At 32.2% G+C, this 24,294-nt stretch overlaps 1 protein-coding gene across 1 annotated transcript in view; it reads right to left on the bottom strand.

Annotated features, from left to right (window-relative positions):
• The window catches only part of mav (TGF-beta domain-containing family member maverick), a 44,677-nt gene extending 20,688 nt beyond the window's left edge, over positions 1–23,989 (bottom strand). The window contains exons 1-2 of the mRNA XM_081762314.1: positions 23,289–23,989; positions 946–1,087 (exon numbers count right to left, since the gene is read on the bottom strand). Coding sequence (XP_081618440.1) covers positions 946–1,087; positions 23,289–23,534 — 388 coding nt within the window. The 5' untranslated portion in view covers positions 23,535–23,989. The remainder of the gene's footprint in view (positions 1–945; positions 1,088–23,288) is intronic.
• Between the last annotated feature and the right edge of the window lie 305 nt (positions 23,990–24,294).

Genomic DNA, 24,294 nt, shown 5'->3' with positions numbered 1-24,294 from the left:
ATTTAGCACCACTGATACTGTATAGATTATAATTTAGGTAATACTATGCTTACATGTACTGCGAATACACTGCAAACAACACACAGGTCATGATAAGCAGAAAGTACTTGTCTCATATTCCAGAGGTGCTCAGTTTGATTCTAATTATGAATAATTACTCTAGTATTTTATTCACAATTCAATCACACAAAGAGCAGGATGGTGTCTTGATTCAGGTCAAATTCTTCTTGAACCCTCGCGACAAGAAAAGTGAAATGAATATAAACTAGAATTTCTCATAAAAACAATACATTGTGACGCTAATTAGTGAACTTATATTCTGAAAATATTTTTCTATAATATCAGATGAACTATCGCTCGCTTATTATATTCCAGACTGCTGGATAAAGACGTTGTTGAGATAAGAAAACAAAAAAAAAAAAAAAAAAAAAAAACATTGCTTCGCATAGAACGCGCAATGCTAATTATTTGGTTCTTCCAAATTCTCAGGTTACTCATGTAGTATAACGTGAACTCCAGTTGTGAGTTGAATAACGAAGGACAAAAATCCATAGTACTCTATTATTCGAGTGAATACACAATGGTAAAATGATGTTAAGGTTCTAAAATTTGGTGACGATTTAAGGCCATAATTCAGAGTTACAATTTAAGCATTCTACTGGAAGTTCATTTTATTAGATTAGTTATGCACACGTGTATATGTGTAACATTCGGAAAACTTCACTGCTACAGTAAATGACAGCAACACGAAGTTTCCTAAGCAACTGACAAGATTATCTGAAGGAAAAATGGCGAACCCTGCTGTATCTTCAAATGAAAAGTAACTAACTATATATTCATGTACGATATATGAAAAACGGATTGCAGTAAATCGAAAAAAAAAAACAGAGCAGCATCGTCTTGAAAGCAATATCGACTTATTACATTTGCGTTTGTGTTACCCACCTGAATGTGTGAAACTGTAAAACCTTTGGGCCACAACTTCAGATTCTCGCTGCTCCTCCATCATGGCCTTCCTCTGATTTTGCTCCACACTTTGGAGATACACTTGGTACATTCTGTTGTATTCCTCCTCACTCACTTTTATCTGCGAAACAAGAAACACATGGCTTAATTACCTTGAGTAAGTACTAGAACACTGATGTGCTGCATGTCGGATCACATGGACAAGGCAAAGTTCTTAAATTTAGCACCGAAACTATCTTTTCACAATTTGTCTTCAGAGTCGAAACATCTAACTAATTTATAGCAAAAAGTAATCGTTTCATTGACTTTATGACCTGTTGTTAACCAAAGAAGATGGCTGTAATTTTAGATATATTTTTCCATTCGGCTTGCATATTCCCTTTCCAAATCACCACATTCTGGGTTCTAAAGCGACTCAGCGCTTACTTTCTATATGTGAATCTTAGTTTAATCCCCTTCCGTTAGATCTGCTTTGTAGATAAAGTCTCCGCGAATTTTGTCGGACAATCCCTTTCCCCTCATTTTGTTATTCCGGAAATTATTTTATAGATCATTTACATATATGAATAATGTCATCTCTTTTAGCCTTCTGGGCAAGATCTTGGAAAACTAAAGTAAGACTATATCATCTTCAGCAACTTGAATTTCTAATATATGTTCTCCAAATACAACAACAACAACAACAACAAAAACAGCAAGATAAAAAGTTTCCCCAATATTTATAGAAATTAATATAATAATTTCCTTTGTATAATAATAATAATAATAATAATAATAATAATAATAATAATAATAATAATAATAATAATAATAATAATAATGTAGAAAGAATAATGTGAACAATTTACAGTGACTTTTTTGAGCTAAAATTACTTAAACAATTGTACTGATAACTTTATGGATTTAAATATAAGAGTTAAATGTTTGGTTTTTTTGTTCTAAAGAAAGTGAAAATTATTTCAGAAACGTTTGTTATTTAACATATTACATTTTACTATTTAGAGAAAGCAGTCAAGTGTATTATATTATTTTGACAGATAAATTATCTATTGCAAAGACAGCTACTTTTTAAAACCACTATGTTTGTCATGAATGAAACAGCTTTTCACAACAAATTAGAAGACAAATGTACTCTTAAAATGAATATGCTTGTCTCCATACTCTTTGGAAATCACAGAATAGATAGAAACTATGTATTAGTTGGGAGCATTTAACAAAACTGTTTTTATAGTAATTGAAGTCATGATCTAGGTAGTTTGTTTTCGTCAAGAAAATACAAAATTTTAACAAGAAGTTGAAGAATATGATAACTGATTACGAAATAAAAGAAACATGGGATTTAAAGTGATTCTCTTTTAGATCCTTCCTAGGGATTTCCTTTATAAAATTCATGATAGTTTGTATATGTTTATGTTCCTTTTTACGAAAATGAGTGAATGGTATTTTCAAAGAAAATGTAGAAACAAGTTCTAATCAAACTTCCTTGTTCATTAAGCATAATGCTCTACTTTTTATGGATATTTTATAGAACATGCGGACGAGCAAATGCTACCCTGTAAGTTACTACTTTATTTAAATTTGTACTTCCAAAGCGCAAGCAAACTTACCAGCATGGCTTAGAAGCTGACCATAGTTCAGCAGCTACCATAACTTCTGTCTGTATATTGTAACCAATGCTGTCCTTAAGAATGAGTCAACAGTTTTTAAGATGCTAGTCACGAACTCTCAAATTCTACCCCTTTACATCAGTGGCTGAACAAAGGTAGTCTCTGGTTAACAACAATAATAATGAGAAGAATGAGTGGAAAACGTGATACAAGTGGAAGCCTCATGAATATTCTCTTTTTCTCTTGTAGAGATTCTTCTCCTAGTATATAGCGTTTTACGCTACGAATATTTTGAAAAGTTTGAGAAAGTTATTTATGTCACGTTGTAGCCAAAATATGTCGCGTTGGAGTATGTGGCAAATCAACATGACATGTAAATAAATATCTAGTCTTTATGTAATGCTCTTTGATTGTGAAAAACTGGACCAAATATGAATATATTATAGATAAAATGGTAAGACGTTTGAAGACATAAACATGTAAAAAAATATTTATAGTTATTAATCTGTGAAAATTTTAATCTGAATTGCAAACCTAAGTATTTAATATTTGACATGCTGTTGGTGATATTAAGTTTGAGGAAATGGCGGAAGATCACGCACAACGAGAGACAGACAGCTTCTATGATATATAATGTAGTTATGTTTTACTAGAAACCTAGAGCATACTTTGTAAGCAAAATGGAGATTTTGTTTCTTGTGAACCATAAAGCATATGTATTCGTTCAGCAGGTTTTAAGAACATTTATTGAACATTATACAAAATTTTGAATTCATAGAAAGAACTACTGGAAAGGGAATCGAACACAAATCGGTGTATACAGTATTACATACACAGTTATGCAGATAAATTTTAAATTTAATCTTCCACTGTTCAACAATTTTGAAAAGAAATGTAAGAAAGGAGGTGAAGAGTTGTCACTCTCAAATAAGTTTGTGATCTGAGATAACATCATTTTGTTTCCCAGAACCCTGACAGAAAATAAATAAATAAAGATAATTTTAAAAGGTTTCGTACGGATTTTTTTCTTGTCTATTTTGTAAATTATTGCTTCTTTATTAGTGTGGATTATCATAGCAGAACTACAACTAAGAACGTTGTCTATAGTATAATGTTTTATTGAGAGTGGCAATGTACTTGACAAATCTGCAAGCATTTTCCTCTTGCTAAATACGGCTAACAACAACAAACTTAACACTTAACCACCCGTTTGTTTATCACATTTAGCATCATTTACACCACATAAAGTATATTTCATACTAATAGATACCGGAACGAAAAACAATACAAGTCTTGCAAACCCTTCACCTACGAAGAGTTTACATCAAGTATTCTGTTTCACATAATAAAGATTTTAACACTCAACTTCCAAAGTAACTGGAGCTCGTATGACAGACATCCAAATTCACAGACATTTTATAGCTTGAATCCAACGCAACTTGCAAATTCCACAAGTTTTATTTTGAAAAATTGTACGTAACTTCATCTTCTTTATTTTCAAGACTTGATGGTTACATTATAAATCGTGCCCAGATAATCAAATAAATCCTTTACGAGATCAATCATCCAGAACATGAGTAAATATACACAGAACGAAAATTGCTTCAAAGTGAGATTTGATGTATCAATTTTCACCAAAAGGCTCATCGTTACATAGTTTGAATCTTACCTAAGATAATGCATTACTAAGTCACAAACGTGCTATGTGTATAGAACATGAAAGAAGTAAAATAGAAAGTGTTCATGGCATGTTTCCAATAAACACATTTGTGTAACTCTTTTGGATTAGAAAGAAATAGAGAACAAACTGGTAAATAAAGTATTCTGATGTTCGTAAGTAGAAGGATTCTTTCTTGTATAGCATATTGTGTATATTTGAGTGCCAGAACTTCGACCAGTTATCGTTAGCCTTCAGAGTATATTCGAGTATCTAGAAGCTTAATAGAACAACACATCCCAAATTATTAAGATGAAAGTATCCAACTTAGCACTTTTTATAGAAAAAGTCTGTATGCAAAATAAATTTGTATTAGAAGATTTATATAATATGAGAAGTTATGTGAAATTTTCGGGTATTTATTTACAAAAACCGAATACTTTTATAATTTGAGTTCATCTGATAATTAAAATAAAAAGTTCCATGCATAGAAATATCATGCAAATTAACTGAACAGTATAAATTCCACCAGCAACTGAATGAGATTGTGCCTACAAGTTGTTATTCACAGTTAGTGGACTATCCTATACTATTGTCTACTTCTATCCGTAACATTTCTAGAACAGACTATTTTAAGTTACACTGGTATATTATTGTGCATAAAAGTGTAAACATTATGCAAATGCCCTCATTTGATTCACTAGTTGAGTTTCTTGGGTTTATATAATTTTACGGAAACTGAAAGTGACACTGTGTACTACTTTTAGTTCTAAAGCAGTAACTTCCGGAAAGCTTAATATTACAGAAGCTGAAAGACATGTGTTAACTGTTTTCACTTGTCTTATACGTTTATTCGATATAAATAAACACTGATAATTGTAACTAGTATATATAGACAGCCTCTTATCTAGCTAGAAAATATACGAATCCTGTAAAGGCAGAAACATACTCATCACATTTCATCGTAATCTCTTTTATCTTTACAGGATGATAAATGACATAAAAATTTACATACCATGACTGTATTAAAGAAACGGGATTGAAGCGAGAAGCTCGGGATATACTCACGGAACTATTCTCACATTTATATGGAAATGTGCAACGGCAATAGACAGTTCATCACGCTTACACGCATCCTTCACGCCTAATTGCTGAAGACATAGAAAGTCTTTTGGTATTAATACCAAATGAACTTCTTTTCAAAAAAACACGTGTGGTGTTTTTAAATTATACAAGTTGTGCTATTGGCAGCAGGAATTTTGAAGAAGAAAAGAAATGTATTGCCCAAATAAATTGTTCGGTGGGTGGAAGAACAGTATAAGTCTAAAATCGCAGTTCATGAATATTTCAATAAGAAAATTGTTATGCTGTCGTACACATAAACTTCATTTTTAACTCACCTAATAAGTTGAAAACTGTTGTACAAAACCTTAGAAATGCGAACGTGAACTAGAGGCAAATAAGCATTTAGGAAGAAAGAAAAAAAATGTATTTTGTGGGTCATTGAATAAAGAGTTAACATAAAAAACAAGAAATGTTTCGTATAGAGTTTTGTACCTTATAGGAGAAACATGGACGCTACCTACAAACTACGAAAAGAGACTGGAAGCTTTTGAAGTGGTGATGAAGAAAACAATAGTGTTCATGAAAAGGATCAAATTCAAAACTAATTAGAAAGTTCTATGAATGTAGCGAGGAAAAGAGGAATGTTAGATGCAGTTAAAACGAGAACAGGTCACTGGTTGGGATATTGTATGAGAATGAGCTATATCCTGAAGGATGTGATTAGAAGACACTATGGAATGAAAGAGAATGAGGCGTGAAGAGACACCAATTGATTAACGGTATTAAAACATGGAACAAAATCGATAGTATGTGGGAATGAAACGAAGGGTTTGACATGACGTTGTCGTGTGGCAAGGGGTGTTGCTAAACAAATGCACTACAGTGCGAGCAGGTGACAGATATATCTCGTTCTTCGGCAACACCACAAGCCTGTCATTTGTTAAGAGTATTTAAAGAGAACTCGGAGCGTCACATTCAAACGGCATGAACGCTGTCCTTAACAACAAAACATACAATTGATACATCAAAATGAAGTTAGTTGGAGATCGTGATGCATTAAGGCATCTCGGCTTGTGGCAGTGACTTGTTAGTAATAGCAAAATACCTATGAGATGATCAGAAATTCTCAATCTGTTCAGGAACACACACTTTTTGTTTCCTTCTCTTTCATTTATTGTGTGTGCATTTGTCAATTTAACGTTTGATAGTCTACACGTATTGAGCACGTAATAATTGTTCTACTACTCGAGGAAAATATTTCTCAATGCAGCTATGCGTGTGATCTACAAGTCTGAACCACATGATTGATGAAGTAGCTTCCAGTTACAATCTAGCGCGGAAGGATACATTTTTATATTTTTTTTTTACAACGCAGACTATTGTAAGTGCAAATATAGTACAATAAAAATGTTGAAATCTGTTATTTACTTAAACTAAATAATTTACTTATATTTGTGTTGCTACACCCTTATTAGTGAGCACACATTCTTTTCATGATAAAGATGCAATATTTCATGTGTTTGACTTACTTCAGTAATCGAAAAAATCACTATTTGTAGATGCTATTGCTTCGAATTACTTTTGCAATAAGTTTAAATTTTGCCCTATTGAGACGAAACAAAAAGTTTTTGTACGAAAAGGGTTTGAATTCCATTCTCCGTTGATAATGATTTTTATTTGGACAAGAGGTTGAAAGTAGCAGAACCGTGTGACTGAATACCTGTTGCATCTTTGGATTCTGCGATCGATCATTCACCAGAACCTCTTTCATACCTCAGTCTCGTTTTTCCACTGTTGACTATTTGAACGTGACACGCGTGTACACACAACTTAGACCTAAACTATGAGCATATCTACAAACAAAATTAATGAATCATTAAGACTATGACTACACAAAACATTTGATCTGTTGTTGAGTCCGCAGAGATTCTAGATTATGTACATTTTAAAAATAATTTTGCATAAAAATAATAAAAATTACTATTACTGTTTTAGAGACCTACATTAATTACCATATTTTTAACATGGAAATTCGGAAGAAAACATGATTCTTGAGAAAGCTACCAAATCTGACCACCTCGAAAGTAAAGAGTGCGTTATAATAAATAAATACATACATACATACATAACTAAAATAATCTATTAGTGGATGCTTAACGGAGGAAAATACGTTACAGATACCAAAATGCTCTAATTCAAGGGAAATTCTAAAGAAGAGGTTCTCACGCACTTCAATGTGTCATAAGGTTTTCACATACCAGTAACTTAAAAATGTCATTATTTGATTCATTCAAATCGTATAGACCTGTTCAGAATAAAAATGACAGACTTATCGTGCACTACTAAAGTAATTTATTCAAATTTTCTAATTATAGAACCAAATTTAATGGATCTCTTCTTAAACCATCTTCAGACATTTTTTTATAGTGTACATTGTTGTTTTGTCAGATTGGTTGCAAATTACTCTCCCGAGTGTACTCCAGTTGTTAAATGAACAAGAATAGCGTATTCATTCAACGTAGAAGGTATTTGAAGAATTAATACACACAGTTTCCTTTTCAAGATATGCTAATATATATAAGAATATCTAATTATGTGACTTATAAAACAATTTACTAGTTACATCCGTGAGTGAGATGTTGCTTGCCAAGAAGGTGCCAGGTGAGAATGAAATTTACCGATGGGAGTTATAAGTAATAAGTGGTTGCTAATTTGCCAGTTAGTTAGTGTAAGAATGAAGCTTTAACTCTCACAAGAAAAAATAGAACACCTATGTGGAAGACGTAATTAATTTGCTCCATTTTAAATTTTATTTGCGTTTTACTGGTTTAGAACTTGTAACATTTTTACTGTCATTAGAGTTTAATCAGGATAAAAACTTAAAACTCAAGATTGTAATTATAGTGCTTACTATGTGTCCAATTGTTCAAGACTTGTGTGTTAGAGACCAAAACTGATTGTTTATATTTATTTCTACAGGATGGCAAATGTATGTGAAGTATGAAGCCAAACGATCGTCAGCAAGCAAAACGCTGTATAATATATGACACAATCAAATCCACAGCTATATTAAAATTATTTTCGTCAGTGAGTTCAACAATTAGAGTGCAGTGTTAACAGTTTCTCATTTAAATCACAGTCTCTTTACAAATTGTTGTACTGTAGTAAAATAAACTATGAATTCCTAAAAGAGCAGTGATCACATATCCTAATGAAAATATATAATCTTATTTTACTCTAATATAAAGGCACTTTTGGAAAAACTTTCAGAGAAAGAAATCTTGGCACGAAGTTCAATATTTTTCCTATTTCTTTCTCCTGAGCACTAGTTATCTCTACAGAGTACAAAGTACATCAAACGAAGTTAACACAAAGATATGCAACATATGTAAAATAAATTTAACTTTTCTCTTTGCTTTACTGCACTTATGTAAATGAAGATTTTTTTCTTTAAAAATGTAGTAAATTATGACAAAAGAAAAAATGTAAGCTCATCACTCAATCAAACGGTGTGTTTTAATTTAAATACTGTATATCAAACCAAACTATTAACAGAAGATGGAATTGTCCCTTGTCACGCTCGAAACTCTGCCAAGTATATTATTACAGTTTTGTGTTTAATCTGTAAATATTTTAGTGCATAATGTGTTGATTATATTATTATTATTATTATTATTATTATTATTACTATTATTTATCTTTTTCGAAGACCTTAAAGATACTGTGGTCTCTTCATTTGTGCCTTCGGATAAAAAAGAAATAATCTGAAAGAAATATCAATAACTACTTCTAAATTTCGAACAGTCTTGTGGAATAGTCGAAACAATGACAACTCTAAAAAATACATCAATAATAATAATAATAATAATAATAATAATAATAATAATAATAATAATAATAATAATAATAATAATAATAATAATAATAGCTGGCAGTGCTTATGAGTTATTTTCAGGAGATAAGTGTCAATTTTAAACATGGAACTGAACATTTTATTTGTTCGTTTTTGATTATAATAAACACTTTTTTATTTTTGCAAAATGCTACAACACATATATATTCACACGCTATTAGATAACAATGAATCTATTATATAGACAAATTGTCTCCAACTGAATGCTCTGTGATATCACAATTCGCTTCTTGTCTTCTCTAATTGAGGGGAATGAGTTTGCAAGTGACTGGATATTGATAAGAGATAGTGATAACAGGAAACGAGAACGCCAATACTTCGTCGATGAGGGTTGCAGGTATATCCTGACCAGCGAACGAGTGCGGGCGGCCGGTTTTGGAACTAAAATACAAACAACAGTGTTTCTAACCGGATTACTTGTAATTAATCTATCACAGTTGTTTTTGCCCTATTCATAATAAACCACTTCACGCATATGTTCAAGTTAAGACAAACACAATTTCAAAAGTTATGTAAGTTATTTTCAGAACATTTTAAGGGACTGCAAAAAAAAAGTACATACACCCTCCATATTAATTTGGCAATAACTTGCGAATAAACTAACCTCAGTGTTGTACAAAGAAACACTAAGAACTTTGTAGCATTAGAGTGTAAGGAATTCCTAATTCATCTGTTAACGAAACCTCGAAGTTCATCTTTGTGAATCAAAGTTATACTTTGGCAACTGCGCTTTCATTGTTTAAAGCAAGTTTTATTGTGTAGTTTTGAGATAAGGCGTTTTCGAAATTGCTACCAATTTGGACCATGTGATCGATTGATTGACAGTACTTTCAGTAAGAAATTTACATTGAGATCATTTTCGGATGTGCTGCAAAAGACTGGTGACAGAGAATCTGATAATCTAACCGCCTCCGAAGGAGATTTGGATCCGCCCCTAATTAAGATGGTAGATACAGATAACTTTTTCTGACATCTAACCTGTCATTATTTAGCATGGTTTGGTAATTTAAAAATCCAGTATTTCTACCATATTTTGAAAAAAATATTTAAAATAAATAAACCCAATGTTACATTGGGGGCGGTAGGGGAGCGATTAAAATTTAAAGTGGGGAGCCTGACAATTGATTTCTTATAACTCCAGTGAAATTCAGAAAAAAACGAATTTCATATTAAAAAAGAAATACATTTTCATGGTAACTCTTACATTCATTATGTTATTATAAAGTTAATGGTACTTTTGAAATTGATTAGAGTGAATAGATATGTATTTAAGTAACAAAACCACTAGCATAAGCTTTTCAAAATATCAAGTTAGAAGAACGAAGTTTGTCTTCCATTGCCATCTCATTGCTTAAAGACACCGGCGATGAAACAATTGGCCGGAAATCATGCGGCCGCTTCTTACATCAAATCATGAAGAAGAAGATGAGTGCCAATGTTAGGTACGTAAGTTCAGTTCTTTTTTTTTTTTTTTTTTTTTAAGGATCCCCTCTTGGAACTATACGTAGCACGTTTTAGTACTTACACTTGAAATAAAAACACAGCTGTTTAAAGACGATTGATTGTCTTCGTCTTTGAATTTCATATGTGCACACAGGATTATTTAAACAAGACCGTACATCTGATATATTTGAACTATATGCAACTTATGCTCACGGGCTAAACTCAGTCTTCTGAAGTCAATCGACAAATGATTATGTATTACGAACACAAAGACAACACTAGGCTCCCAAGTTTCAAAATTATATTATGTATGAAAACAGATAGTAGAATTAATTCTTTGTCACAAGAGACCTAGGGTCTGAAAGAAATTCAGAGGAAGTTCAAAGGGAATTTCTATACTCATAAATAAAAGTTGTGAATTTATTGTGTATTGAACAAATGATATTTATGTTTACATTACCCATACGCTGGTGTTTTATCGATACTTTTATTTCACATTTACCAAAAGGCTGGATTACGATAATAATCCTAAAAGAAAGATGCATTGTAATCAGGTTTTTACAAGGCAATCCCGAAAGACAAGCTATCCAATCCCGTACCCTTTAAAAAATTAATGAAAATTTCTTCTTCACTTCCTTTCCACCCAAAGGGTTCACATTCATCGATAAAATGAAATGAAATTTCTTTAGTTTAACGTCCCATGATTATGCTCTTTATGCTAGAGGAGACAGATGATTAATGAAAGTGAAAGATTGTAAAATTAATTGTTGGGCTCTCACAGAACCACGTACAACAAAGACACATGCGCTAGCCAATAGACCAACGAAGAGAACTTCACAGTTCTCGAGTGGAAACGTATCGGAATTCTTTCTTGGCTACAACTTAAGAAAATAATTTAGTTGTCAATCGATAGACCTACATTAAAACAAATACAAGCATCGCGAGCCTTAACTTGATTTAAACTTACAGTTACAAGATATTGCGCAAGTATCTAAGCTACCAACCCATAATTAATCTTTTAGTCATTAACATCTTATTACTGAGTTTTACAGGTTTCTACTGTTTTATAATGAAATCAAATAAAACGTAATCATTTTTAATATATAATCTGCTTAATACACGGTAGAAATTCATTTGTGTGCTATCTTGTTCTTAAATTGTTAATTTCCATGCATATGCCATTATCCACAATACATCTGCATTACTGCAGGAATAACAATTACTGCATTCAATAACAACTATACAATTTATGGAGTTCTTTATTAAGCGAAACGGATTAGGCTAATTATAACATGTAAACTGCAACTTTTGAAAATCGTTGGATACACTGCAGAGTGACGCTCTCCATTCCCCTGTCCCACCGCGCTTACCCAAAAACTGATGTAAACACAACACTAGCGCCCTCCACGAAAAACCGCACTAATATCCTGGTCAGGTAATATCATACTAACCGTAAATTCATAACTGCGCGTCCACCACCAGCACTTGCTGTTCCACCTCATTCCTTCCCCTGCTTTCATCATTGTGTTTCTTTCTGCTTTTTCTCAGTGGCAGAGAGCCCACCTCTGATGTGTGGGGTCTCTGCTACGATCTCAGTTCGAGCCAAGTAGATTTTGTGGTGGACAATACCGTATGCGTGGTTTTTCTAGGGGATCTCTCGTTTCCTCCCACTTTCTTCATTCCACCATTCCATTCACTTCTCATCATCACCGTCTGCTTTAGCCTAGAGGGCATGATCGTGGGAAGTAAAACAAAAATATTTCATTTCATTTTATTTCTGCCTTCTTCAGATTGACAAAATTTACTCCTACGTCACGCATTGGCCACGTGTAAGTGACTGATATAGACACAGTCCTTCCTTCTTTCCTTCAAATTTTGGAAAATTTTACACTTAATTCAAAGAAACTTTATTTTAACAAGAACTGAAGAAATGAATTAAGAATAGTGTATTTATTATCATTGTCTTATAGAGAATATGAATATATACGTTCTAATGCAAAACTTTGCAAAAGATGTTCATTGATTTATTGTTATAAAGGAAAAAGATCTTAAAGGAAACTATCCTTTTCCAGTTCTCCCCAAATAATGCCTATCAACTATATAAATCGGGTATTCTAAAAAGTTTTCAGCCTTTGAAGGTCAAAATTGAGAATGCAGTTATTGTTATGTGAATATAAAATTATGAAACAGCATATGCGTCATTTTCTTCAATAACCTTCTGACATTTTTCGGCAACAGTTGCTATAGAACTTAGTGTGGTTTCTGGTTACAAATTGTGATACGTATTTTTGAGAAGTCTCTTTGAAAACTAACTTAGCATCATTCAGGTAGTCCTGAAGACCGAAACAAATGATAAGTCTAACAGTACCGTGTCTTGGCGTCAGTGTGTACTTTGCCACAGACTATGAATATTCGCTTTGCTTCGACCACAAACTTTCTTCACGCATTGTTGTCGTAGATTATCTATCCATTTTTTCGTCATTTGTAATGAACCGCTTCAGAAATGAATTGAGTTTTTTACGTTTTATTATAGATTCGTAGTTTGGAAATTTGATCAAGTATTTTTTTTTCTTTCTTTTTAAATCAGATCATGTGGCACCAAAACATCGAGCATATTTTTGCAGTCAGCTTTTTTCCAAATGGTACTCCAATGGTTTCAAAATGGTTCAGTGATTGATGTTTAGGTCCTTGGCTGCTTACATAATTGCCTGCATACCGACCTTCCTCGACTTTTGCCAGAATATCATCCACTTTTTCTGCGATTGGTCGTTCACTGCGAAGAGCAACTTGGACATCGAAATTTTTAGAACGAAAGCTACTGAATCGTATTTTAGCTGTTACTTTTGATATTGTCTACAAACAGCATATTTTCTTTTTTCTTTTTTTTTTCACGAGGCTTCGCAGCATTTGAAACTTTATCAAAATAAAATTGTAAAATATAGCGCAGTTTTGCGGAAAGTTTACTCAACACCACTGCACAACACCTTAAGTTTGATTATAAGAATTCCAACATTTTTCAAATCTACTAGTTTCAACTATTAGCTGCTAAATAACGTTAAGCTTTATTCACTGCGACCCTGAAATTTGGAACACTAAAGCTATCTCGTGCACGATAGGCTCAATTTCTTTTCGGGGTCGACCGATTTAAACCTGATGGTAAAACAAAAAAAATACTGTTCACAATGATCAGTAGAAATCTGGACAAAATTTCCTCTAACATTTCATATAACAGTAGTATATACACTAAATATCTCAGTCTAGCACGTCGTCTACATTTTTATCTCGATTTACATGTAAGTCAACATTATTTTGTAAACTGATTTGACTTTTGTCTTAAAATGTTTAATAAATTTTCTATATGATATTGTCTTTAGTTTTATTTACAGTTATTTATCAACATATTGTTGACAAATAGTTAATGAAAATTAATCAAATAATCACGACACTGAATAAACACAGAAATATTACATTTATTCAGTAAGCAAAATTATATGCATAAATATAGTATACATTATTGTTTTGAGCATTTATACTGTTTTACTTGTAAAGTTGTAGTTACTTGATACATAGGCGTAGTAGTCATTCTTTTCTTTTTTCTTTTCGTTTTTTTCTTTCTTTCTTTCTTTTTTTGGGGGGGGGGGATTGTGTATCTGCTAAGTTTATATTCGCCTATTTAAACATTTTCATCTTGTATAATCAGCATAATTCTTAAACATTTTCCGACATTCAATTCTGTTGAAATTCTTCCAAGGAAATATTTATAACAATCTATTTCTTTCTGTCTCCAAACAGTATTAACTAAGTTGTCGGCTGTTAATATTGTATCAATAAATATGTCCACTGTAACTAACAAAGAAGAAGGAAAATATTTTTTTGTGTGCAACATAATTCCTTCTTTTCCGGAAGTGTTCTCTCCTATTGCCAATCGAATCTTTCTGTTTCTTTTAAGTGTTAACAATAAAATTGCTTACAAGTGTGTAAATGAATGCATATATATTATATTATGCATTTTATACAACCATATGTTAAGTTAAATCATTCGGGTATATCTTTGATTGAATTGCTTTCATATTGTGTTTCTTTCGTTATCTGTTGTAGCAAAGATGGCAAAAAGAAAATTGAGAAGAAACTGATATTCTATTTTTCTGAAATAGCAATATTTTGCAATTCTTAGTCACTGATCTAGATAACTTGGAACATACCCAATTTTTCGAGGGAAGATCGGTGAAGAATTACAAATATTCAATATACATATTGAAGTAAATAACGCTGACCTCCCAATCTTTTTATGGTCAAGCGTTTCAAGAGAAATGTTAATCTTACTTATTAGTATTTGTCTGGACTAACATTTTCTTCCAGACAGTAGTCAATAAAATTATTATTAGATTTTAAGATTCTCTCCGTCTCTCTGTCTCTCCTCTTTTCACATTCATACATACACACATATACCCATAAACAGAAGAGGAACATATTAAAACACGTACACAGATGAAGGGTTCATCGGAAGGAAATATATTTCTCTTAGTTTAAAACAAGCGCGTTTAGATACAAGTTAACTTAAATGTTAACAACAAAATGACTTTAAAAGTTAAGAAAACGTAAATGTGGTCAAATATTTCCTCTAACCTTAAAATAAATTCCAGATTAATCACATCTAGACACATGGCATGCATTAAAAACTACTAATTTTAGGATACAGAGTAACCAAAAAATGGAAAGAAAAAATATTTTTTTCAGTATGATAACTCTATTCTATAACTGTTATATTTCCAACTGGGTTAATAAAGTACAGTTGCACTCAATATATTCAAATATGTTGCGTGAAAATAAATGAAAATTATTGACCCTGATAAAAATAACATTCAGAATTATACGTGGTAAACGTATTTGCAAAAATACACTGTATAACAGATGACCCTGGAGAAACAAAGCAATTGAGGAAGTAAGTTCAACTGTTCATATATATATATATATATATATATATATATATATATATATATATATATATATATAAGATTTATCATAACATTTGAAACAACCAACGATAAATCAATCACTTGATATATTTCTAAGAACTATTTATGTAACCATAAGGTCATTACAGTTCAGTACCCTGTACTTTTCCAAGAAAAGTAATATGTATTCAATGTTGTTATTTAAAATTTCTTTTAAAAAAGTATTTAGGTACTAAGAAATTCAATTAATTTCCACGTGATATTAAATAAATTAAGTTTTGCTGCTGTGTTCTATTAGTGATTTCAACGCAATTTTGACTTTTAAATGATTAAGAAGTGTAAGTTTAATAATTTTGCTGAAAAAAAATCAATACTTGTAGAAGTCTTTAAAGCTCAAAACTAAAATCATCTCTTTTTTTTTATTTTAGTGATAACGTAAAGACAATACTAAAGGATATCAAAAATCTAAAATAAAAGCCAGGTAGTATCTACAAAAGACTATAAAACAAAGTAATTAATGTTTCCAAACCATTTTCTTATAAACCAAAAATTGTATGACGTCATAAGTCTTGGGCACTAGACTATATACATCATAGATAAAGCCTTGAAAACGATTATTTGTTCAAATAATAGCGCTTTGTAGATACATCCTGGCTTACTTTCTACATTCGTGATATTCTTCGTTGATTTTACGTTATTCACTTTTTCCTTTCAGGGGTTGAGCTTAGAGAAGAACTTAAATGATCTGAATATTTCACAAATGTCGCAACTTAATGTGAAATTCACGTTAGAGTTTAAAATATTTGCTCTTAAAAGAAATCTAAATCAATGATAGTACTACTGTACTGACGCAATGGCTCATTAAATATTATTACAACATATTACTCAATAATTGTATTTATTGGGAAACGCCAAGTATCTCTTTTAGTGACTTTGGATTACGCGAATGAGGTTAGATATGTACATCGCTGTTAAGAGCCATTCTACTAGTGTCATAAGTAGAACAGTAGGCCAACATAATCATTTTACTTTATATATATATATATATATATATATATATATATATATATATATATATATATATATATCGGTATTATTGTTATTTTTAATTCTTCCTAGTAATGTGAAAGATTTTAATGCTCATTAATGTTCTAGGTGATTCAAAACCACCCACCCTGTCATTTATACCTAGAATTTGAAAGGAATTAGTAAAAATATAAAAATGTTAATAATTAATTAACGTTTTCGAAACTGCTTTTATAAGATAACGAGGTTTAACATTTCTCTCTGAGAAAATGAAGATTCTCGAGAAACTCGTGTTCAGAGGAAAGAGGAGGATAAATAATATCTCCTTCTTCGTAAGGAAATAGTCTGGAATTCATAAACTATAGAGACCAATCTAAACAACTCTTTATACGTATTTGATATAAACGAAAAATGATATAATTTAGACAGTTTTAAAGAAGTGGCAATAGCTACTTTTCTAAGCTGTGCAGTATATCCTGCTTCTTGCTTGAAAAAAAAAAAAAAAAAGAAAGAATACAGAATGTAAAATAATACTCTTTCATCTTATTTAACGGTTCATTTAGATTTTCAGGGGCGTACGGTGGCTAACTAGCCCTCCCCGCTGGTCTAATGATTAATGCGTGAACCTTTAGTGTACGTGGTCCTACTGAAAGAAACATTGGAGTTTTAAATGTCCCCGATGTTCCTGTGTTTGTGTTCGTGTTCTTAAAGGTTAATGGTAAAAATAAAATGAAGTAAAAACAGTGATAATTAGGGAAATTAAGTTACTGAAGAACGTTCGGTAAATAAGTTAACTATAAAAGAGTGATAGAGCGCTTATCTTATCTTTGGTATGTAAGGTTCCTGATTCGATCTCCGGCCTAATAAGTTTGTGATGAACAACGTTGTGTCCGTAGGGTTTCCCGGGTATTCTCCTTTCTTCCATTATGCTCATTAAATCAATTATTTCATTATCATTCACTTGCCTCAATCATCTGTCTCCCTTAGCATAATCGTGGGACGATAAACTGAAATATCGTTTCTTCATTTTCAGTCAGGTTATTTTTTTTCTTTCCTTCTTTCTTTTTTCTAACAAATACTTCTTTCACTTTATAGACGGGTTCTTAATAGGCTATAACAATTAATGGGTGGTAAAAGTACTCACAAATGTTTCGGCTAAATTTAATTTTATACTTATCATGAATGAGAGAAATTTGATACAACGCAAGATATGAGAAGCGATAAGTGTAAGAATTAGAGAGCAGTAGGAAAAAAAAAGGAAAGACATGCATTTTGTCATGCTGCAGCCGTTTCTTTAAAAGATGATTTAGTTCACAGTTAAGAAAAGTAATCGAAGATAAATGCGTATCGGATTTTCTTCCTCCCAGCGCAACTATGTAATAACTTTTAATTAGCTGAACAATTAATACAATGCCTTTAGTAAGGTTCCATATGATTTAAAGGTTACAAATTTCCGCCTATGGTGCGGAAGACTTGGATTCGTTTCCGAATATGGAAGGATATATGGTTTGAATTTCTCGCTAAACTGTAGGTAAGCTTGTGGCATAAGTTTCAGATTGAATTGATACAAAGCTAAAAGAGTCCAACGAATATTCAATCAAACCACTTTTTTTTTTTAGTTTAAAGTCGCACGAGTATGCATAAAGCCTAATGGAGACGATAATAATGAGACGAATGATAAATGTGGTAAAAAAGGAAACTGAGAGGAAATAGCAGAACATCGAGAACGCTCACGAATGTGGTGTTTGTCCACCATAAAGCTTATCAAACAGACAAATATAATCAAGATTCATTTTTTTTAATATGACTTTGCCCTAAGCAATATAATTTCTCTATTGCATTGCTGATCAGTTGTCTGTCTGTCATTTTTTTAAAACTTTTTTTTTTTCGGTTACATGTTTCTTAGAAAATATTCAAACCATGAATCACCGGTATTAGTGTATTCAGGAAGACAAGTGTGTCTTGCTACAAATAGTTTTTAGAGGTTGTTGCCTACTTAAGAAAATATACTGTTAATGTTATGTAATAAAAAAATGTTGTACCAAATATGGATAAAACTATACTTCAAAGTGATTTAAAAAAAAGAAAGGGAAAAAAAGAAAAAAATCGATTTTGGTTGTACAGCCGACGGCAAAATTAACTATTCAGTAGGTAAATTTCTTCTTTTTTGCACGGATTTTATTTATTTAGTTACTGTTATTTCCCTCTATTTTAATAATAATACTGATATTAGGAAAGAATTTAACAAGGAAATTGGCTCTTACATTTGTGAATTGCTGTACACTCATAAATGAAAAACAAGACACGTGTGTCTAGTAGTAAGATCATTCCAGTTTTTGTTTCTAATGAAGTTACAACGATAAACATGAACAGATAGTGATTTAAATCCAAGTTGTCATCAATTTCGAAAGCAATACGGTATTTAAGACTGTAATTAGCTATACCTAGAGTAGGCATACGTATGAAAGATAAAAGAAAAATTAGTAGTGAAAGATTTTATCTTGCATTTGGTTGTTTGACTTGAAAAGACCTAGGGAGCTCATGTGGTTCGGATTGCAAGTTAATCCGTACTTAGTCTCATATAGTCTTGCTGCTGAACTGGACGTTAAACTCAAAATCAACTCAACTTGGAAAGACTTAAGTCAAAAAAGAAATGAATGTACGCCCAAACTAGAGCTTACGAAAGAATTATGAGTCTCAGTGGCGTACACAGAAGTTCGTCAAGGGTGAGTTCAACCTCTCAAGTTCATATATTTTCAGGTAATTGTATACATATCTCCATACGACCAATGCTTACTTCTGCACAATATCTTATTCAAGGAGAGATAGATCATATCCTCTTTACGTACGCCACTGAGGAGTTTAGTTATATTCTATAACTTATTTTTGCCGTCTTCATGTTAGAATTAGAAACTTTTTTTTTCATAAGTTGCAAAATAGTTTAAACGACCATAATCACGAGAAGAATGAAGATATATCTGTAATTAAACAAATATTTTTGATTTCTTATGCTTTCATCCATAAAGAAAAAAAAATACTACTCTGAATAGGGTATCCGTACATGATACTGCTTGTTTTAATCGATAATTCCACTCCTTCATCCACGATAAATATACACTAACTACATAGCTTAGGACTGACAGACAACAAATCGCTTTCTGACCACAATGAAACAATAATGAAGTTAATATATAAGCTTCTGTCTTTCAGATGTTCTGGGATTAGATGCTTTCGCTGACCAAACATGGAAGTTCTACAACTTTATTAGACAGAACAGGTTTGTAGAAACCACAAAGAATTCCAAAGAATAAAAATACGATATTTGTTTCTGTCTTTTGACAATTATTAACTAGCAACGATATATCTTTAATAGAACCAAGTGAAGACTAGGCTATTAGCTGCTCAGTTTTTTCTTTCTTTTCAATGTACATATTTCATTTATAAAAGATTTGATAAATATTCATGGTGCACTCAATCAAGTGGTAGCGAATTTCAATTCAAACTGTGCCCTATTATCTTCAGTGAAATGTTACACTATAACATTTTCTTTCCAAGGAAACATGTCAGTACATGCGGCATCGTTAAATTTATATAAAGATAAGAAAATATGTTTTAGATTACCGAAATATATCATATATTGCCATTTAAAAAAAAAAAAACAAACGTGCTATCGTTTGTTAAAGAAGAACGAAAAAAAAGTTTGCGTTCTCACTTTTCAGTGTTGTCCACGCGCATCAGCTGTTTTATTTCAAGAATTTTAGTCAGTTTTAACTTTTGGATATTTCGTTGTGGCGAACCGAGACATTTTCGACAGCTAATTAATTGACTCTTGAATGATAACATCAAGAATGCAATAGAGAAAAAAAACATTAATTTACTTCTATACCTATTTCTACTCTGCCTATGTCTATGACTATTTGCTATGCCTATTTTCTGCTATAATATCGAAAGTAATTTAAAAATGAAAAACATGTTGAAGATTTATGACAAAATAATATTATCATTAGTTTCGTGCATTTCTTTTTCAATTAGTTATATGTATATGAAGACTTTAAGTAATGATAATATTTAAAAAAAAGTGTTAGCATCTTACTTATTGTATTGAATATCCGTCTGAAAGTGTAAATCCTTCACATATTCATTACTTCAAATATTTAATCAAGCTTTTTTTTTTTTTGTCTCATTGATATTATGTACTTACTATGGAACCGTAGGTGACTCGACTAAACTAGAAATATGATAAATTGAAAACATTGAAAACTCTATTTAAAAATGTAAATATCCTACAATAAGAAATAATTCAGAGTTTATGTTATCATAGACTGTTATATTTGAAACATTTCTGAAGCCAAAGTTACGAAGACATCACGGTTATTCTACCGTAAGTGTTTGATTTCACATACTATTTTAACTAGATACTTCGAGGGGCGGCTTTAGGATTTTAATTTTGGGCAGGCACTCTCTCTCGTTTATGGATACATACACACGTTTGATTGATTAATGACAGTAGGAAATTGCTTTTACAGTAGTTGTTAGTGCTATTTGCTAAATAATAATCTACCATTAATATAAATAGTGGAAAATATATATTTACTATTTATTGTGTCTTTTATATATATATATATATATTTTTTTTTAATTTTTGAGTAGGCCATGCTTACCCGGACTATCCGCTAAAGCCGCCACTGGATACTTCAAAGTTGTGTAAACAACACATAGTACTATTTATATTAAAACCTAATCAAATATTGCGAATAATAACATTTTTAATTGATTCTAATTGCGTTAGAAAATATAACAGTTTATTTCTTAAGAATAATTACTGAAAGCGCCTAACACACGCGGAGCTGAGAGGTAGCTGAAGATTCCTCCAAGCAAATGCATTACTGCTACATATTTATAACTTCGGAATATACCGAATCTCCTATTTTAAAAACGTTTAAGAAGATATTTTTGAATAAACAATTGAGCAACAGTTTATTCTTGAACGCACGTTGTGTATATATAGAAAAAAAAAACGCGCGTAGTCCGTCGACAATCGGCAAACTTTTCTCAAAGCTGAGGCGCTCCATCCTATTGGGGCAACTCCTGCGCACACGTGGTTCACCAGGCTATTGAATCACAGCACAGCAAGTTCCCAGAAGTTCGCAGACCGCATACCGGAGTGACAGGGTATTACTTTATCCCAAGCACACCGCTCAAACACGCGCGCCTACCACAAAATATAACACTAGAAATGACAAGATTTATGTCTCGAGGGACGTCAGTGGATATCGAAAAAGAAATATTTTGTGGCATGCAGGTTGATGTGAAAAAAATATGTATCACACTCCATGCTTTCAAATCTGATGGTTTAAAACAATTGAGAAATAAAAGCAAAGTAAAAAAAGGGGGAAACAGCTGACATGTTCAGTGGATTGTAAAACTGTTGGACTTCCCAGCGGAGGTAAACAAGCCAGGTAACTAGAGCGGGCAGTCCCGTCATTAGTACGTAACCAGTTTTTACTACTCTTGCATACTAATTACCTGCCACTCTTTTGATTTCAATATCAATCCAACCATAAATTTGCACTATGTTTGGCTCAAAATCATTTCCACTGTATTAAATAGCATTCTCTTTGCATTCTCTTTGCTTTTTCAATTTAGTAATACATTTGGAAGATACACAAAATCCTTTTTCTTCACAAGTATAAATTTCGGATTTCGATACATAATAGATTTTGATATTATAAATCTATCAGAATAATTACTCCTTTTACTTGAACAACTTAGTAGTATTGGGAAAAAGGATTAGTGACTTTGAAACCCTGGCAAATATCAGAAGATTATGTCTATCGGTATCTAGTCAATGCTCTCAGTGTTACTAAAAAGTAATTTGCAAAAAAGTTCACTTTTTTAAAAAAAAAAATCTGTTAAGAACAATAATAAATGCTGTAAAGCGGTGTGAAATTAGGTCTATTAACTTATTTATTTATTAATAAGCCCTCCTCGCTGGCCTAGTGACTAGCGCGTGTGCCTATGATATGCGTGGCCCCGGGTTTGACGCCCGGTGGAAGAGCACAATGAATTAATTTCACAATTATTCACTTTCATTGATCATTCGTCTCCATTAGCCTAAAGGTCATAAACGCCAGGCATTCAATTAAGATATAATTTCGTATTATTTTCGAAATTTTGGATATAGTTGCAACGTTACTTTGCACTGTAAACGCTGACAATTAGCACTGGAAAATTAGAAATAAACAGGTTTGGAAGGAATACAGCTGTTTATATATTAAAAGTATCATCCCAACATTTTCTTGGTAGGAGTGAGACAAACTCTTAGACATATCCAGTTAGCGCGTTCACATCCGTAGCTATCCGATTGTGAAAGGGTATCGGTAACCAATCACTCACGCTCTCTCGACAAGGAGAAATATTTATCGAAATTGCATCTGCAATTGCTTTTTAAAGTACATTTAAAAGCAAAACTATTAGATTTTCGAATAATTATTTAAAAAAAATAAATAAATAGTAATTCTAAATAAACTGTTAGTTTCCAAACTATTCTAATGCATATTAGCACTATCATATTTAAAAAAGAAAATCACACAAGAAGAAAAAGAAAAAGAAAACATTTAACACTATCCTATATATTATGAATAAAAGAAACTTACCTTGGACACGTCCGGTATCTTTGTCAATCCTAATCCTTGCAGAATACTTTGCTTTAATCGCTCTAATTCAATTTCTTTGTAATAATTGTCTATTTCTTCTTCGTCTTGAACTTCCTGACGAGGAGTTACGGTGAACGCATCCGCTTGTCTAGGTTTCACTACAAGTGTCAACACTATGACCATAATTGACACCTGAACAAGATGATGCTTGCCCATATCCGCAAAGTCAGAGAAGAAGATACACATCCGTAAGTTTGTGCACGGGAAGAGAAATTCGTACAGTTTGGCGATAAAATTGCACAAATTGACAATAAATGTTAAAAAAATTTCTTTTAAAACTTACACCACAGTCGTCAACAAACAATATATTTGTATTCCTTTTTAATATAAACAAACTTGATGTGTCAATTCAAGCATCTGTAGTAACACTAAGATATTCCGAGACCCCCTTACTTCGAGGATCTCTAACAGAATGTATAATATGAAGTCGGTTCATTGTGGACTAGAAAATATGTACACGTAACGGACTGAAGAAAATAAGCACGATCTCCGAAAGCACACCGGGTTGTGATCCAGCCGGAGTTTGTCGTCGAGCCACTTCACTCAAGCATAAGGTATAAACCATGTGGCTGTGAGTGCTAAGAATACTTATATAACAGCAAGAACTCGCTGATTGGCTGTGCTCCCTCCTCGAGAGGGCGTGGCCTTTACACTACTTCCGGCAACAGGGAAGCAAATGTTGTGAGTGTTGTCTGCTGAAAAACTTTTTTACTTTCTTGGAAATACACCTAATTAAGGTGAGCAATGCGCGAGCGCGAGCCATTGATTGCCAGCTAGAGAAAGAGAAAAGATGAAACTGAAATGTAACCGACTTGTGCGCACGTGGACACGCGGTTAGTTCGCGCTCTTTTACTGGGTCAAGTATGGACTATTCCATAAGCTTCGAAACACGAACATTCCATGCACGGAAAGTTTGAATCTGAACTAAAGTTTCTAACGAAACATA

The sequence above is a fragment of the Thermobia domestica genome, chromosome 6 (genome assembly GCF_964235325.1).
Source record: "Thermobia domestica chromosome 6, izTheDome1.hap1.1, whole genome shotgun sequence".
Taxonomy (NCBI): domain Eukaryota; kingdom Metazoa; phylum Arthropoda; class Insecta; order Zygentoma; family Lepismatidae; genus Thermobia; species Thermobia domestica.
The sequence above is the reverse complement of the archived record's forward strand: the minus strand, read 5'-3'. Positions and strand labels throughout refer to the sequence as shown.